This window comes from Octopus bimaculoides, chromosome 1 (assembly GCF_046866305.1).
Source record: "Octopus bimaculoides isolate indiv1 chromosome 1, ASM4686630v1, whole genome shotgun sequence".
NCBI classification, from domain to species: Eukaryota; Metazoa; Mollusca; class Cephalopoda; order Octopoda; family Octopodidae; genus Octopus; species Octopus bimaculoides.
Window position 1 is genome coordinate 16176860 of NC_142928.1, and position 20000 is coordinate 16196859.

Consider the following 20000-nt stretch of genomic DNA (forward strand, 5'->3'; position numbering starts at 1 on the left):
CCGGAGACGCGTTGTGTCCTTGAGCAAGACAATTTATTTCACATTGCTACAGTCCACTCAGTTGTCAAATATGAGTTGTACCTATAATTCAAAGGCCGAGCCTTGTGCCTTTGGCTGTGTGCCACGCTGTATGCCAACCCCATCCTTTGTGCTACGCCGTATCTCCCTGAGACCTACGTGAAGGCTACACGTGCCTGCGGAGTTTTCAGCCACTCGCACGTTAATTTCACGAGAAACTGTTCAGTCGATCGTAGCAGCTGGAACCCACGACGTCGTAACAGACGGAGTGCTCCAAAATATATATATATAAAAGTACATACGTAGAAATACACACACACGCACACGCATATATATTATACTTATATATGTGTATGTATATATATATATGCTATAGAAATAGTAGAAATGCCGCAGAAACAATACTGCCCTGTCTTTAGTGACCCCACGGATACTGACGTAAGGGATGTGAACGAATCCGATTCCCAACATAAAATCTCAGACATAAGCTTCACTGTTTCAGACATCATAGCAGCAAGGAATGAGGTCAAATATTAATCTGCTGTAGTGTCTGGTAGATTCCCCGCTTGTCTCGTTAAGGGATGTAGACACCAATTTGAAGTCCCTTTGACCAACTTCTGGAGAAATTCTTTAGACTCAAGTCATATACCGAAACAGTTCCTATCCCAGTCTGTCATCCCGGTTATCAAACGGGGAAACAGACCTCTCGCAGTCAACTATAGCCTTTTCTCACTCACCTCCCATATCATTAAAGAGTTTGAAAGGGTGGTGAGATCAAGGATAGCTGGCTTCCTGGAGAGCCAAACTCCTAAATTCAAACCAGGATGTTTTTCGCTTCGCAGAAACTGTCAAAAACAGATTTTATACCACATCGATGATATACTTAAAGCCTTGGCAACAGGTTCGAACTCTGATGTCATATATCTTAACTTCAGTAAAGCGTTCAACAGAGTTGACCATAATATCCTACTGTCAAAACTGACAAATGTTTGAATCCGTGGAATATTTCTACACTGGATTGAGTATCTCCTGATGAATAGATCACAACATGTTGTGGTCGATGGAGTCCACTGAAGCCCAGCAAAAGTCACCAGTGGTGTCCCTCAGGAGTCTGTCTTAGGCCCACTCCTCTTTATGATTTATATAAGCGAAGATTATTGATCAATAACAATCTTCATATAATATCTAATACTTAAACACATTTGCAGCTAGGTTTTAGTAAAACAAACATCCATGAAATCTCTCGCTCTTAATCTTGTCAACATTATTATTAAGATATGACCGATCAACTAGAGAAATAACTCCTATTTCTTCTACAAACCATCACTTCTTTGCGGTGTGTCGTTAATTCTACTTAAGAGAACACTCGGGTCTCCTATATTGTTGCAGTTCATGATATATGAGATTATAACAGATTAAGATTTGGATCAACCGATGCAAAGGCTTCCATAGAAATGTGTGTATTTGTGATATAAAATTTTCATAACAAATATAAATAGGTAAAATGACTAAAAATGCAGTCTGAATAAACTAGTGATAGTCTCGGTCAGGAAATATATTGAGTGGCGTCATGCGTTTGGAAACATTCTTATAGTTTGGAGTGAAAAGTAATTTCATGTTTCATGATTGACTTATCGTGTCTGGGGAAGAAATATATTTCTTCTACTGAAACAGGGTTTCTTCTTGAATAAAATGCAATTCATCTCCACGCTATATTGACGTACTTATATACATGAAGCACACGCCAGGAACACTTGCTTACGACAAATATGGGAAAAAAACTTTCCATTGAAGTAGCGTTATTTCTAAGGACAAAACATTTTGATATTCATAATAACAGGATTCCATGGAACTGTTGCTGATTGCTTGTTTCCATATAACCAAGAAGCGAATGAAAGAAATAGCCAATCGATATGTTACTGATTATATATCGGAATATATATGTCGAATTTTTCACACAAGCAAATAAACTCATCATGATAACGAGAATTAGTGAGCCAACAAGGGAAACATTATGTAGCCATTCATTCAACCAGCAGGAATTAGCAAAGAAATCATCCTTAAATCACACACTCCAGATACAAAAGAAGAAAAAGAGGGTAACTTGGATAATGCAGTCCTCGATATTTCCTGAGCATTGGGATAAGAGAGTCATAGATGTAATCCGTTTGATCATACTTATGTTCAAACATGTTTGACGATTTGAGGATAAATAACAAGAAAGCTTATAATGGTGTCATAACCACGAGAAGATCTCGCAGTTAAGAGGAATTGTGTTAAATAATGAGGGAAGAGTTCATACGGTTCTATATTTAAGAGATGAGGAATTATGTAAATGATGAAAGATCTCATTTTACATATGCAAATTTTAAAATTTCACTGCAAATATAATTCTTAATAAATTTTCATTTGCTCGGTAGTCGAAACGATAACTTCAGTATTTATTGTCAGTACGTTCCGCCAGATTATTCCGGGGTGTCTTTCAATAAAAAGAATCAACAATGTCGAAAATAGGCAATTCAAACTACCTGTATGTAAATGAATCGAGTGTGTTACGAACACAGTTTCTTCTGAAACGAAAATTTCATCTTCAATGAATACGCACATTAACGATTGGTATTATTCAAATCCGAACCTGTTGTAACCTGTTAAGAATGATTGTGTAAGTCATCACTATTATTACTCTTTCTGAAATTAGTTACGGTAATTGTTTAAATATTTGATAAATTTTCTGTTCTTCTCCACTCTATAAATTTAACTTACTCGTAGTCAACAATATTCGCAGAGTCATATATCCTTTAGGTGTACTTTTAACTTATTAAATATGCACTCACGTACATAACTGTCGAAATATCATTCCGGTGGTTTACATACAATTGAGCTATATGTCTCTTATTGCTACTAACTATAACTAATCGATTCTCTTTCTAATACTCTCATAATTTAATTAAGGGCACAATTCCACTGCTGACATACTTCGTTTTCGATATATGCAGATATACATACAAACGTGTACATGTATGCAGCTATGTATGCATGCAAGCACGCTTGTATGTATATGTATATGCATGTACGTATATGTATATGTATGTGTGTTTGCATATGTATATATGTATAGAAATCTCAGGCTGTAGTTTCTTCCATACTTGCCGATGAAAATAAAATTAAATCGTCAATAACGCTATTCCATTTCACAGCTCATCCGAAAATAATCTACTTTTTAAAAGTGTTCGTTCTGCTTCAGCTCCCATGGATGATTCATTAATATATTTGTTTTAGTTCAGTTAATTATACTTTTCTGTTCTACAAAAGAAATTGGCTACATCTGATCATGTGAAAAAGAATATGTAGCTAGCGAGCCCTCATGTTAAAAGGAGTAAAATTTTCCTTCTCCTCCTCATCATCATCATCAAAATGAACACCACCAACGCCATCACAACCATCATCACAAGCAGTAACAATAGTCTCCTTCATCCTCCTACTTCTCCAATTCCCTCCCTTCCTCCCATTCCTCCCCTTCCTCCCCCTCTCTTTGTCTTCTTTTTTTTTCATTTTGATCTGACAATTGTTATGGAGGACAAAATGCTCAGCTGCATTTAGTCCGCCTTTACTTTCCGAGACCAAATGCCACCGAGGTCGTATTTGCCTTTCATCTTTTCTGGGTCAATTAAATAAGTACTAACCAGCACTGGAATCGATGTAATTGACTTAGCCTCTTCTCCATGCCAAAATTTGAAACCATTTCTTTTTTTCTCTTTTATTGAGTTTGCAGAATCATTACTACGCAGGACAAAATGCTTAGCGATATTTCGTCCGTCTTTACTTACTGGTTCTCAGCTCATAATTATTTTATCGACCCGAAAGAATAAAAAGCAATTTTTTTCCTTCGTGGAATTTGAACTCGAAGCGTAAAAAACGGACGAAATGCCGCAAAGCCTTTTGCTCGGAGCCCGAACGCTTCTCTCGGCTCGCTGCCTTATTTGTATGTGTGCGTGTGTGTCTGTATTGTATCGATTTCAAATTTTGGCACAAGGCCACCATTTTCGAGGGAAGAAGCAAGTTAATTATAGTGTTGAACTGGTACTTATTTTATCGACCCTGATATGCCGAACGGCAAAGTCGGCCCCAGTGGCATAAGAACTCAGAAGCTAAAGGCGGGCGATACGCCAAGTATTCTGCCAGCATGCCGCCCTGTGTATCTGTAATATTAGCAAGACACATAAAATATAAACATAATAATTGGTTAAAACCATGTTTAATGTATATATTTTTTATTTAAACTATTTTTTTATGTACATAAAATATAAAACATTATCTTCATCAACATCAACATCGTCGTCCTCATCATCGTTACCACCACCACCATCACCACCATAATCTTCTTCATCATCATCATCATCATCATCATCAACAACATCTACATCATCACTATCATCATCATCATCGACATCGTCATCATCAACATCATCATCATCATCATCGTCATCATCATCATCATCACCATTACGACAAGTGATTTACTTTCCACTCTCACAATCAAATTTCATTGACATCAATGATTATTTTGGTGAAACGCTGTGTCATGTTTAATATTTTCTGTTAATTCAGAAATTTATGTACAAATCAATAGAGAAAATTACTGAGAACAATAACAAAATGTTTGAAAAGCGAAACATAATACATTCTATAAATGTTGTTTTTTATTGTATTGCTGTCATTATAGATGCGTGTCAGGCATAGGTCCACATTGAATGTTAGGAGCGAGTAGTGTGATTCAATTATTTCCGGAATTCTAGCACTAATTTAGAATGAAGTCTTTTGATTCTAAGAGTAATGTCATGTTTATGGTTTGTATTAGATTTCTTCTGGGCAACCATGTATATTTAACGAGTCGAAGATGAAATAAATATCGACGTATTGTGTAATATTACAATGATATTTCGTGCTTATGCATATTACGTAAGATGAAAAACAAACACGATATACGAGTCGTGAAGGATTCCATTATGCGGTATCTAGATGTGCTTGAAATAGCAGTCATTTCAGGCAGACTATAGCATTAAAACCGAGTGTGTATTCAGGATTTATATGATGCTGGAGGCATCGGCAACAAATGCATATTTGACAAAGGCACAACGGATTGCGAAATCTGCAGGAGGTCGGCTTACTAGCCAAACATTCGATAAATTGCATGCATATAAGACACATTGCTGTGTATAATGTCCATTAAGTCTCAGTAAGCACGTCGCATATCACTAAAGAGTTTTATATGGTAGTGTGGTTTTGTTGATGTTACATTTATGCTTTGCGTTGCTGTTTCGTAAGCTAATGCATTTGCACATCAGCCCGTTACCATTTTTTCATCTATGATCTCATTATCCGTTTACATCTAACATCTCGGATACGAAACGTTGTAACAAATATCAATGCTGGCAATAATTTCTATTGGATATCAGTAGAGATAACTTTATCAAGTGATTTTTGTGTGTGCCTTGGATTTTTCATAATAATGATCGATTTACTGTCCAAACTGTTATTATAATAACCAGTCATTCTTTTGTTAATTCAGGACTACTTTTCTGCATTTAGAACTCCATCGCTGGGCTAGGTTTCTGCCATTATTGTCTGAAAATATATATTACCTAAACGCACTAAGGGGTGAACTTTTAAAGTATATTGTAATGCACAGTTATTCACCCATGGAGGTGTTTATTGATGATGCACATGTATTCTTGAGTCGGGGGAATATCTGCAACTTTTTTGAAGAATTTGTACAGATATCCTCTAACTCAGTGATTCCCAAGGTGGGGCGTACGCCCCACTGGTGGGGCCTGAGAAAATTCAGGTGGGGCGCGGGGCATAGACGTGGGCTGTGAAAATATTTGTACATGACGAGCGGTCATCGCAGGCACAACCTTAGATTCCGTCTTTCCTTTGAAGCCTCCACATCGGAAACTCTCGCACCCCAGCGAGACAAAGAAGATCCCGCACTGAGCAATAAACTTACGCGCATCCCTATACATGTAGCATGAATCACTACTGGCAGTAAATGATGCATGAAATTTTCATCGACAGGAACTGCTGGCATTACTATTCAGATAAGCCAATCAATTGCCTCAATTAGTTTATACTGAAGAGTGCGCGCATCTAAGCTTTGTTATAACCGCCGGCAAAAAATAGTCTATAAATTGGGGTTAAACCACAGCTCTTTATTTCAACATAAACTATGCAGTGATTTTTTCAAGGCAGCAGCCAACTCAGCTCAGGTGACTCGTTGTTGCCGGTTGTTTCCACGAATCACTTTCTTTTCACACTGCAAAATTCATCGTCTCCATCGCTTTCTTGGATTTGTGTCATCTCCCGAGACTTTCAATACTGTACCTTTCAATTTTAATATCTTTTGTTAGCCCTATTGAAAATGAGCAAACCAAACAAGAAGAAGACTCGTCAATACGCGGTGGAGTTTTTGAAGTTTGGATTCATTCCCGATGAGCATGATGAGCGTAAACCGTTTTGCTTATTATGTAATCAGACGATGAGCAATGAGTCAATGAAGGCAGGTAGGCTGGAAGCGCACTTAAAGGTAAGACATCCTAATAATTCTAATTTAGATTTGGAATACTTCAAATCATTGAAAGAAAAATTTAAAAACCGAACAAAACTCACTTCACTATTTCATGCAAAACAAGCGCCTCATACTCGTGCCCTTGAAGCCAGCTACGAAATCTTGCTTATAGCAAAACATGGAAAGAATCACACTATTGGAGAGCAACTGATTAAACCTGCTATCTCAATATTCTTAAAAATTGTATTACAAAAAGATGATGGAGATATCAGGACTATGCCACTCAGTAATAACACTGTCTCGAACAGAATAGATGAAATGGGGCAAGATGTTGAAAGCCAGCTCATTGAGAAATTAAAATTGCGTAAGTTTTCATTACAAATGGACGAATCCACAATCCGGGACAGTGAGGCTCTGTTATTGACGTATGTGAGGTATATTGACCACGAGGAGTTTCAGGAAGAGATGCTGTTCTGCGAATCGTTTGAAACCACCACAACTGCAAATGATATTTACATCAAAATCAAACATTATTTGGATGCAAACAAAATACCAAAGGAAAACTTACTGGCATGTGCGGCAGACGGTGCACCTGCCATGATGGGCAAGAATACGGGATGCAATGAATTTTCCTTCTTGGTTAACTCAACCGCTTCTGATTAACGTTTCTGATGCTACAATCCAATACCAAGAAGAGTTATCAGAATTACAACATGATGAATCAGTGAAGACTTTGTTTAAATTGAAAGGTACAAAGATGTGGCTATATGACGAGGTTGAAAGAAAATATCCTAAAATGTCTACATCAGCGAGAGAGCTACTGATTCCTTTCCCTTCGTCTTATTTGGTCGAATGTGGTTTTAGTGCAGTTGATAATTTGCTCGAAGCCAAGAGAAACCGGCTTGAGATTACAAAACGTGGCGATTTACGACTGAAATTAACAAAGTTGTCTCCTCAAATTAAAAACTTGTGCTGTATGCATCAGGCACAGGGTTCTCACTAAATTAGTCGAGCTGACCGTCAAATAATTGAACTGAAAAAACGTGTTTCTTTATTCTTTATAAATTGACATTTTTTAAAAACATGAGAAATCGTAATAATTTTATCGATTTATTGGGTGTTATGCACTTTCAGTGTCTGTTGTTTCAATTCTCAAGCTATTTTTTTGTATTTTGAATACAATTTTTTAATTTTTGATTTTTTTCAATTGTAAGTAGGCCCACATGTACTTGTAAATGTGAGTGGACATGGGAAAAGGTGGGGCGTAAAAACTTTTGCTATGAAAAAGTGGGGCGCCGGGAAAAAAGGTTGGGAAACACTGCTCTAACTGTTTTGGGATTTTCTGGTGTGCCTACATTCTGAAAACGCAAGACCATTTGATTTACGAAATACGTTCTGTCGTGATGCTCTTATGCAATATGGAATTAATTGCACTTGCCTATATATATATGTGTGCGTGTGTGTGTGTATGTTTTTGTGCGTGCGTACACATTTGTATATATATATATATATGTCTCTAGTAGAAGGTAAATCTGATATAAAATCAGACATGTTAGGATTGCCATTGATGAATTTAGGGATCTTTACTTGCTCTTGAGATCATGGCGCTCCCACATTCTGGAGCGTACGATCCTCCTTTGACAATGGATATCTTCCCGTTTGTTGCCTGTGGATCATGTTTGTAGGGTGGAGAAGACGTAGGAGGCGCTGCGTTAGCCTTATAGGACTTAAATTATTAGGCTGTGCAATCATTGGCGATTTTCCGATACCCTGTCCAGTAGCTGGGAGCTGCGGCAATAACTCCATGTGTATTGTTAGTATTTTGCATTGACAATTATCAGTGATGATCTGTCTCGGTCGCGAGTGGACAGCCATCATAATCATGTATGCATATATGTATGCTTGCATAAACTTTTAGGACCAATTTAATAATTTTTTTCTGATAATGTATTGGTAAACTAAAAGATCATTGGTTATTTTTGCTGAGCGGTAGGAGAGAAGTAGGAAAAGAAATTATTGCCAATCGAATTTTCTAATACACAGCTATTCTTGCTTATACAAATAATATGTAAAATGTTATTACAATTGTTATCTAGTGAAGATGATACCTGAAAAGAAAAATGTTTGCTACATAATTACGGCATCAATACCAATGCTACAATGAGGTGTAGACAGCAATACATTATTTCGATGATGCTTCTATAGTCTTCATAGGACATTCAAGCGCCAGATGCTTCTCATTTGGAACTTGAACACGCTATTTTGAACTATATTATGTTGCACATACTTAAATCTTCATTACATATGTGGTGTATGTGCGAGTATGTGTGTGTATATGTGTGTATGTGTATATGTGTGTGTGTGCACGTGTGTTCACGTGTGTGTCTGTGGTGTGTTTGTATGCAGTTCCTGTAAGATGTTCATATATACTAAACGAATCGATGTCATATACATTCAAGCTCTCAACACATTTTTCTAATTTCTTTTTTCAGCACACATTTACCAGATAAACTCGACGTAGAGTTTCCTATCTAGATTAAGACTTTACTAATGAGTTGTTCTGCCTGCTATCTATAGTTAATTGAATTATTTCTAAAGTTGCGTAATATGTTACTTGATTTATAAATATAATTGGGAAGATAGGAAAATCGAGTACAAGTCATGTGTGCTGTATTTCGGTGTAGATAGTAATAAAGATCTTTAAAAAAACGTAGGAAAACATCTGATAAATGGAGCATAAGAAATAGTAAAGAGCAGGATACTTTTTTCTTACAGCGTGATATAGATTGCTCCAATTAATTCATTGATTTTTATTAACGGAACAATTGATTTGCATTTAGCGATATTTTTTTATGAGTTCACGGGGGATATATCAATATTATTGGTAATAATCTCAATATAATTTAATGTCGCCAGTTAGAGAAGCCGTAGCGTTATAGGTCTTTAGAAGTGTGTAGATCACAGGAAATGCATTAGTTGATAAAAATTGCGTCTAATGTAAAGAGTACGGTAGCATAATGATAAGTTTATGGGTGAAAATGATCGTTACTATTACACGGATTTATCAATCTTAAATTTATGCAGCTAGAATGACTGGAGGAAATTACCAAGAGACATTTGTTTCAACGAATGTTAGAGTGTCTGCTAACAAACTTCATGCAAGAATCAAAAAGAAAGAAGTCTGATAATGATTAAAATGACTCTTTTATGGAGGGAAAACAACATTACGTAAATTAATAATTTTCGGCAGGAAAGGTAGGGAGAAGACGCTGAAGGTTTTAACAATTGAAACTAAATAAACATAGAAAGAAAGTTTGCAGTATGTAAAGAGTCTTGTTTTGCAAATACATTTCAAGACTTGTTTTTATTAGACAGATGCAATGAATCATACTTTCTTGATCAGTACTTTCCAGTCGTCAGAAGGATGTGATATAATTATTTTGATTGAATACAAATTGGTGAGAGTGAAAACGTAAAATAATGAGTCCTGTTAATCTACTCGGGGTTGCCTTTATCATAGACGTATCTGACCACTAATTGTATGACTGCTTTCAGTATTTTTATTATACTTTGGTCATTGAAATATCGCCTTTGCCTCCTTGAATTTTGTGCACACGATTATACATTATGTTTAATGCTTAATAAATATTGATATTTCTACTGCCTTACGGGAGCAGTTTCAATAAATAAAATAGTGTATTTTGGGCTCATTTTATTAAATATGCTTATTCTTATTTTACAATAACACAGTAGAGTTTTGTGGTAGATTTCAAAATTGGATAAATTCAAATCATTAATAAAAGTTTGACAATAAAAACAGGTAGGATTTAGTTGGCTTCGTTATTTCAAAATAAAAATTGAGTACCGTGGGTTACTGATTCTGTAATTTAGCAAGTAGGTTGAGATGTACGATAAGGCTGTAATCCTATTAATCATCTTCAAAGCAAAAATCTCACTAGTTCTGGCCTGACGAAATTAAAAAGAAAAACCAGACGAAACTAAAAAAAAAAAAAAAACAATTGTTCCTCTTTCTAAGGTTATTTACTTAAGCATTCTATACGCAAACAGTCAGTACTTTAAACGCATCCTCATATTAGTAGCACCTACACAACATCCCAAAAAGATATAAATAAATACTATTTCACGAGTTAGGTATGTTAAATGAGATTTGTGTTAAAGATTGTTCCAAGATAATTTCAAGAAAACATTTTCTTTTGGAATTGTTTTTGACTTCTAGATTAAGATACAGTTACCAGAATATCCATTTATCGACTAAATTACATGGCGGCGTCGTATTTATTTGTTCACTAATAAATGTCATGCAGATAAATATAGTTGTATAATTGAAATGAAATGGTGAAACATGCTAATACTTAAACTTCATTCAGATTTGTTTAATCTCTCCCATTTTATGGCATTATTTAAAGTTGGGTCATTGAATTACTCCTCTGAGGCTAAATACTCTGTCGTTAAAACATTCTGGCAATGTTTCAACTTGTGAAATGTACTTGATCTACTTTCAATATCATGACGTATTTTGGCATCCATTCAAAAACAATGAATATGTACCAGAAAAGCACAGACGGATTGTAAAATGTTAACTCGATTAGAATATCAGTAGTATTTGTCTGAGATGATATCGTCAGGGAATATAACAAAATTAAATAACTCAATATATTCTGTATAACTTATTTTTATTGTTACCTTCTTTAAAATTGCCTACATATAACTTCTTGAACAAATATTGCTACAATTCGTTCGATTATATGTTCTGTTATCTTTTTTCAACTTAAGTAGTTGTGTAACGTATTAAATTGTAACTACAAAAAGGAAATAAAAGAAATGACACACAAACTTTTTCACATGTACACAAATAGATGGATACATACACAAACATATTCACACATCTATATATGTTTATGTCCATATGAATACATATATGTATGTGTGCGTGTGTTTGAGCGTCTGTGCATCTTTGCGTTTCTGTGTGTATATGTCTATATGCAGGAATACTAGAAATATACACCATGAAATGACTTTGAAAACGTATGTAGAGTTTTAAATAAGATTTACATAAATCTTCTAAAGAACACCAGGTGCATTCTAAATTTCTTTTCTTTCTTTTTCTTTACACAAACACCCTCCCACACACACACATATATATATATATATATATATATATATATACACACATATACATATATATGTATATATACATACATATATATAATTGTTAAACAGGACGTCAATCATTAAGGCAAGGCAAACATCTCAAGTCATATACAATATCATTACAGCTGTTTCTGGGATATCCTCGAGTACGGGATATTCCGTCATCAGAGACAAATTAGGGGAAAAAATATGGAACATGAGAATGGTATATATCAATAAGATGACAACATAGAGGAAAGGAGTAAAAAAATTAGGAGATGGAAAGAGAAAAGAAAAAAGAGGCATCAAAGTTCACAGTTCAACTTTCTGAAGTTATAGAAACCTAATCGTTTAGATCACCTGTGAACTAAACCTCCATACTTTGTATATATATATATATATATATATATATATATATATATATATATATATATATATATATATATATATATATATATATATATATATATATATATATATATATATATATATATATATATATATACATATATATAAGGATTTAGTTTTCGTAATGAAATAAAAAAAAACCAAGGTTGTGTACATTATAGAACATTTATGAATAGAAGGTCTTACATCTGTTTACAGCATATTTATTATATCGCTTCATCTATATACATGGTAGGAGAGAGGCGAAATGCTGGAGGGACTATATGTGTGTGCGTGTGTCTATGGGTGTGTGTATTTACATGCACATACACATGCATATTCATATACACACACATATATATAGATTTTTTTAATCTCATTACGAAAAATAAATCCTTATATTCACACGCTGATATATTACATAAGTTGGACCCCTTATTCGCATAATCACCGAACCTGGAGCTTAACTATGGTCTATCCGTAGCACTTACGCAGCATTACCTAAAACCTCTGGGTCTAATTGACACCACTATCGCCCATAACTTCCTATGTATATATATATATATATATATATATATATATAAAGAGGTGTATATTAAAGTGCGATCCGTAATCAAAAAATCGTTCTCAGTAGTGGGTTCCACATTCTACTCCAGTGTCTAGTGTAGTACGACGTAGAGTATCAACCGAGGTATAGGCTAGTATAGCGAATACGAACCAATTAAAAGAAAAATAATAACAGGTGTTTCATCTAAATCAGTGTTTCCAAACGTTTTTTTTTTAGAAACAAGACGTAAGTGAACCACTCAGTAATTTAGTTTTGTCTTATACTCCGCATCATTTATTTGTCTAAACGCTTGGTAACGTACAAAACAATCTGCTTAGCTTCTCTTTTCTTCCTAGCTTTTTGTTTTACACTTATACATGTTCTAAGCAAAGTTCAAACCCTTGAAATCGCATGCATGTATGCTTGGAACAGCTATCAAAAGACGAAAACATATCGTTTGTTTTTCCCAATGACCTTTATTCCATGTATTATTTGAAAAACATCTGCAGGAAGCTTTATAGGATCTTTACTGATTTATTCATAAAGAGGAATATTATGTTAAATTTATCAGATGCTAATCGCCCTTCAATTCTGAGCAACTCGATTTAAAGAAAACTTTTAACACATGATAAAATATTTTTACTTATGACTGCCTGTAAAAGAAACAGAAAAGATATCATACTTACGCACACTCTTCTCAATATGTTGCTATCTTATGAATCTAAATTATTCGGCAGAGGGAATACATTCATTATACAAGCTCTTGCTAATTTTATGACATGTATGGAGAGTTTAATCTCATTTCAATACGAACATATCAATTTAAATTCAAATAAATGTGGAGTGATGTATTTGTTCGGTTGGAAAAACAGAACTTCCTGAATTATAAATATTTTCAAGTAAGCAAATGAATGAGACGCGCGTGTAAATAAGCATTGGTTTGTATTTGAGAGTAATTAATTGCTTGGCAAGTAGTTTTAGTTTTCATGACGAAATATTGTGAAATATTTAACAAGTAACACATAACACTGCATTCACTTATGTTTTCTTTCCAAAGTAGTATCCTCCGTCGAAGATTTTTCACCTTTTATCGTATTCGGTACTGTTAAGTAATATAAGGAATGTGAATCTAATGTTAAATGGTCTAATTGATGATTATCATTATTCCTCCATAATTTTATTGTTCCTGCTTTATTGTCACTTCATAATTTTTTTTTTTTTTTAGTGCTTAAACCATCCATACCAAAATCGGCTCTGGACTCTTACACCTATTCTGAAATGCTATTCTAAACATGAAAAAACATCGTCGAAATCACGATGCTACGAGATAATACCTGGATAATTTTTTTTTTATGTTTTACATTTGACAGCGTAATCTGAATGTAAAAGTGTTAGTAAACGTTCTAGATGTTATCAATGGTAAATAAATTTTAACCTAGTTCCTTCTCAACGGGTTCATTTCCATAATGATGTTTCTATTCACTATTATGCTTCACACCATAAAATAAGTTCTAATCTCGATATCAAAGTCTTGAATGTCGATACTATGTATAAACGATAAATAAAATATGCGTGTCTACTGGGAGTCTACAAAGAAACAAACACATGCATATTTACTGCAACAAATATAAAATAAAAAATCTTGTATAATTATTATGACTAATTGCTTCACGAATAAACAGATGAGTCTGAGAAATTTCTCATATTTTTCACTGCAAGTACAACTAATATTCAATTATATTTCAAAGTGGTATTTCATTTCTATTTCTTTTTAACATTTAGTTTTCCTTTGAAAATTGAATTATCATGGGATATATCACATTAGTAAATATTGGAGATGTGATTAAAAACTGGAATCGTTTTTGGCATTTATTCAACTATTTTGAATCAAGAGATTAGAATTTATATTGCACTGTCTGCATAAAATTATACATCAATATTCCTCAATTGTTTAATTAATTACAGTTTATGTTGCTACATTTGAAACTGTTCTTATTTTAATGTAATAACGAATAAGAAACATAAATATCTGAATGATTTCCTTGTCTTTTTTTCACACAATCCTCATTTTTAATAGCTTTATATGATGTGACATTCTCTTGTATATTTTCATATCTCTACAGATGACTTACTTCGCTGTCAGAATTTCAGATTTGAAACATAAATAACTTAGCAACTGACAGTAAATACTAAACAGCTAAAACAATGCGATAGAAACTCAATGTGTTTCACTTGATATGGTATTTCAGAATATTTAATCAGGCACGGATTATTAAATTCACACATTGTTTTCTTTTGGCTGGACATATACAGAAATTAAATTATCATTTCAACCGTCACGGCGTAATGACCTTTAGAAGAAATGAGGATATCACAAAATTGAAGGAGAACATATCTTAATTTTCATCTTTATTTGTTCTCTCAATAATATTTGTATGCATGAACATATTTATATATTCTTTTGTTTTTCTTTCTCACTCTCTTTTTGTATGTATGTATGTATGTATGTATGTATGTATCGATGTAAGTATGTATGTCTATTTGTGTTTGTTTTCACCTCTATCTCTTTCTCACCCTCTTTCACATTTTGTACTCTCTCACTCTCTTTGTTTTTCTCTTTCTCGCTTTTGTTATTATTATACCAGCGTACTTGTTTCTAATCACTTTTGCATATTACAAATTAATGGCTACATTGTTTATATTTAAAACATATTCACGTTCCCGGTTAACTTATATAAATATATAACAATAATCAGAACAAAACAATTGAGACAGCCTGCCAGGACAGAAACCCAAATATAGGTCTTCTTAATTAGTCATGCGTGACTGAAGTTATTGTCCGTGAGACTGGCATCACGGCCAACATATCAAGCATTCATGCACGAAATCTATTTCGGTAGTTTGTGAGTTAAATTTAACCAAAATAGTTAAACCTGATCTGCTATGCCAGAATAGGAACGCAACAAAACTGCATAACTAGTTTTGGGAAGGCAATATTGCAATCTGATTAAATAAGAGAAATTACGATAAGTAATTTTGTTTAAAGGTCATTACACCATGATGTTTGAGATGATAATAATTTCATTTCTCTAAGTGTTCAACCAAAAGTAAACTATCTGTGAATTTAATAACCCATGAGTCATTAAATCCGAAATGTCATAACAAATAAATTTCATTGAGTTTCTATCTATTGTTGATGAATTTCAGTATTTGCGCAACGTTTCTATGATATTTATCTTTTAAATCTCACATTTTGACGGTGAAGTTACTCAACTGTGGAGATATGAAAATAAATGAGAAAATGTCACGTTATAAAAAAGTAAATATTACAAATGATGAGGATGATGTGAGAAAACAGAAGGAATTCATTTAAATATTTACGCCTCTTATTTGTTGCTACATGTTCCTGTAGTATACATATACATACAAGCTTACGGACATATACACACGTAAATGTTATAGATGTGTGTATATATATACAGGGTACGATGTGTAAATTGTCACCATTTTATATTTTTAATTTCGCGCATGCGCATTGTCTGATTTAAATTGTGTCGACTACACAGTGTAATAGGGTGAGCTGGGCACCGTCTCCGAGAAACAGAGCACCATGACGCAATTCAGTCTGCCAGAAATTTGCAAATGACATGCCGTACAGTTTGGCATTCACACTGGGTGCTCCAATACGAACGTTTCAGAGTGTGTGCGGGAGTGAATCTGAGGACATGTACTGAGAGCGATAAAGATCAAGCACCCAGACGACATCATGGCGTTTGGAGTGGTTACTTGTGATAGTGACGTTATGCCTCCAATTATCTTCCCACACGACCTCAGACACAACTACCTGGAGGAGGAAGTGCTGCCCTGGGTCAAAGGGGTGGCTACTGGAAGACCCTATCTCTGGCAAAAAGACTCTGCACCACGCCACACCAGCAAGAGAAACCAGTCATGGCTATCAGACAATTTCTGTGACCACATCACTCCTAAAATCTGGCCAAACAACTCCTCAGATTGCAATATACTTCATTATTATATGTGAGGCGCAGTTGAGCGAGAGACCAACAAATCTCCTTGTAACAACAAAAATGAACTGAACTGAAGGCAAGAATTATAGCAGTATTCACCAACATAAATATTACCGTCCAGAAAAGTTACAGGAGATTCCGAAGTAGTCTGGAAGCAGTGGGTGAAGCCGAATGCGATTTTATCGAATAAATTAACTCATGATTATTTCAAGATTTTTTTTATATATATAATTTTGGTAAATATATCTATTAAAATAGAATGTCAGTGTTAGTTTCATTTTTGCGTAAGTTAGACGACATGCAATTCACCGCAGCCTGTATATGTATGTACGTATGTGTATATATATATATATATATATATATATATATATATATATATACATATATACACATGCATATGTATATATATATATATATGTATATATGCACACACATATATATGCATATACATATATACATATATATATATATATATGTATATACACACACATGTATATATATATATATATATATATATATATATATATATATATATATATATACATATATATATATATATATATATATATATATATATATATATATATATATATATATATATATATATATATATATATATATATATATATATATATATATATATATATATATATATATATATATATATATATATATATATATATATATATATATATATATATAGTGAAGGCGCGTGGTCTAGTGTTCAGGCTGTTGCATTCACGAGAGCTAGATAATGGGTTCGATTCCCTGATTAGACGCCGCGTTATCTTCGTCAGCAAAATACTTCATTTTACATTGCTCCAGTCACCCTTTTGATCAGTGGAGTATGTTGGCCTGCTCGACTAGCTAGAACATCGGTGTCATTCGAAGGCTAAAACAATGCAAACAAAAAAACGCCTTGTGCCCAACGATGAGTAACAACATCTGACAACCTCGTCGCGTTCGCGATGTATATTTTATATATATATATATATCATATCATATTAATAATGTATATGCATATATATATATATATATATATATATATATATATATATATATATATATATATATATATATATATATATATACTTACAAATATATATGTATATACATATGCATATGTGGGCACTGGACGTCACAGTACGTAAACAATATAAAATACGAAACACGAATACATGGAATATGTATGAAATTGTTTTGCGTATAACGAAAGAAACAAATGGAAAACATGACACGGAACATAAAGATCGACTCTTCATACGTTGTAGGCTGTTTTACTAATCCGTATTTACAAACACACATACATATATACATACACATAACTACATATATATATATATATATATATATATATATATATATATATATATATATATATATATATATGTACACATATAAAGGCAATGAGAGGGAGAAAGAGCAGCTAAAGCCGAACTCCAACGTGTTGAATGGTCGATGAAGAAGTATGTTTGTTTCCCTATCTTTCATTTTTCAATATACTGAATACCATGGGTTATGAATCGATGTCGATAGATGAATGTATATCTATTTTATAATATTTATAGTAAATAAAACTGAAGATCGGAAAATGTGCTTCTAAATTAAGTTGGATGTTTTGTTATAGCAACTTGTTACAAAATAATACAAATTATGTTTATATTTATATCACAGTACTTTTGATGAAATTTTGTATCGACGTAGGAACAATTTAATAATGAAGAGGTGTCTATATATCATTATATATGTCTATATGTCTATATAATTACTATTTTATTACACCCACAAGAAAATTTAAATAACTGAATTTGAAATCGTGGATCGATAATTGCATATACCTATATCTCTTTTAACAAATTCAGGTCTTTAAATTGCAACAACTTCATAGGAATTTAATCGCCTAAACAAGATCACAACTGATTTTATTCTCACAATTGTTTTGGTACGGCTTGGCATCAAGATTTTTCTGTTTCTACGGTGTACATTCGCCAATATTTCTCTCTGATTTTATATACAGTAACTAAGTCAAATGTGAATATTATTATAATAAATATAATATTTAACAGGAATGATGCATCTTGAATTATTTGTATAAATGCGTTTAAAGAGGCACTGTATTTCTTTTCATTAAATGAAAACCTAAATATATTTCGCGTTTTGGAGGGTTATTTTCTCGTAATATGGAGGCATTATTTTTCAATTACATTGCCTTCAAAGGAATATCACTTTCATTGACATTTCTCGGTCTTCATTAAACAATAAACGGTTTAAAGCAAGAAGGCGTACGAGAACGTTCATACATATAAATAGAATTTAATTCAGCTTTCCTATGAAGAGGAGACGTATTCCGAAACAATGTTTCACAGAATTCACTGAGGAAAAGCGAACAAGCTATGTGTGAATGGCTGCTTGGTGTGACGAAACTAATTAATTTCTATACAATGTCTTCATTTAAATTCTTATTTTTAAATTTCTGTATACATCTGGATAAAATTGTGTGACGATTTCTGATATGATTGTAAATCGTTATTTTAAGCTACATGTACCAAGATATATTTGATTTTGACATTCAATCTAATGTAAGAATGAGATTTATTAGTTATCAGATCTATACAGTAATATTCGTTCCGATATTAAAGTTTGTCAGACACTGAAAGTTTAGTATAGATCAAATCATATAGTCATTCTGAAGCTCCTCTGAAGATCACTGGACATACTTGAAAACTGTTTAAGATATAAAATCTCACAATCATTATTATTATTATTGTTGTTATTATTATTCAGCTGAATAGTTTGGTGCAGACAAAGACGGAAATAAAAACTAGGTGGATTTCTCTAAAATCTACAAGCTATTTATTAAATAAAGTGCAGTGATATGTAGAAGTAATCACGTGGGAAATTTCTTTGCATAATTCACTGCATCTGTCAGGAGAGATAAGACAATGTGCGGATAATAATTGTGTGTGATAAATTATGTAAAAGTATAATATTCATTCTTCTTTCGTTATATAAACGCATAACGATTAAATTTCAAATATTTTATTCCGTAAACGAATCATAATTGTGGCTTTTGAATTACACTGTTAATGATGTACTTCGTCAGATTGCATGTAATCATTTTTTTATTGAATTAATTAGTGTAAGTGTACGCTAGCAGTAAAATTAATTTGTTTGTCCTTAAATGTGTTCTGTTAGATTTATTGCTAAAGTTTCCGGCCTATCATTATTTGGAAATGGCTGCTATTTTCGCCTGTTAATTGTTGATAATAGACTGCGATCGCACTTTCTGAATGAAATAAAACAGTTT

At 33.2% G+C, this 20000-nt stretch overlaps 1 protein-coding gene across 1 annotated transcript; it reads left to right on the forward strand.

Moving 5' to 3' along the window:
• Positions 1–6436: 6436 nt before the first annotated feature.
• On the forward strand, positions 6437–7246 carry LOC149137459 (zinc finger MYM-type protein 6-like). Its single transcript, XM_089347240.1, has one exon. The coding sequence runs from the start codon at positions 6437–6439 to the stop codon at positions 7244–7246; it is 810 nt and encodes a 269-aa protein (XP_089203366.1).
• Positions 7247–20000: the final 12754 nt, after the last annotated feature.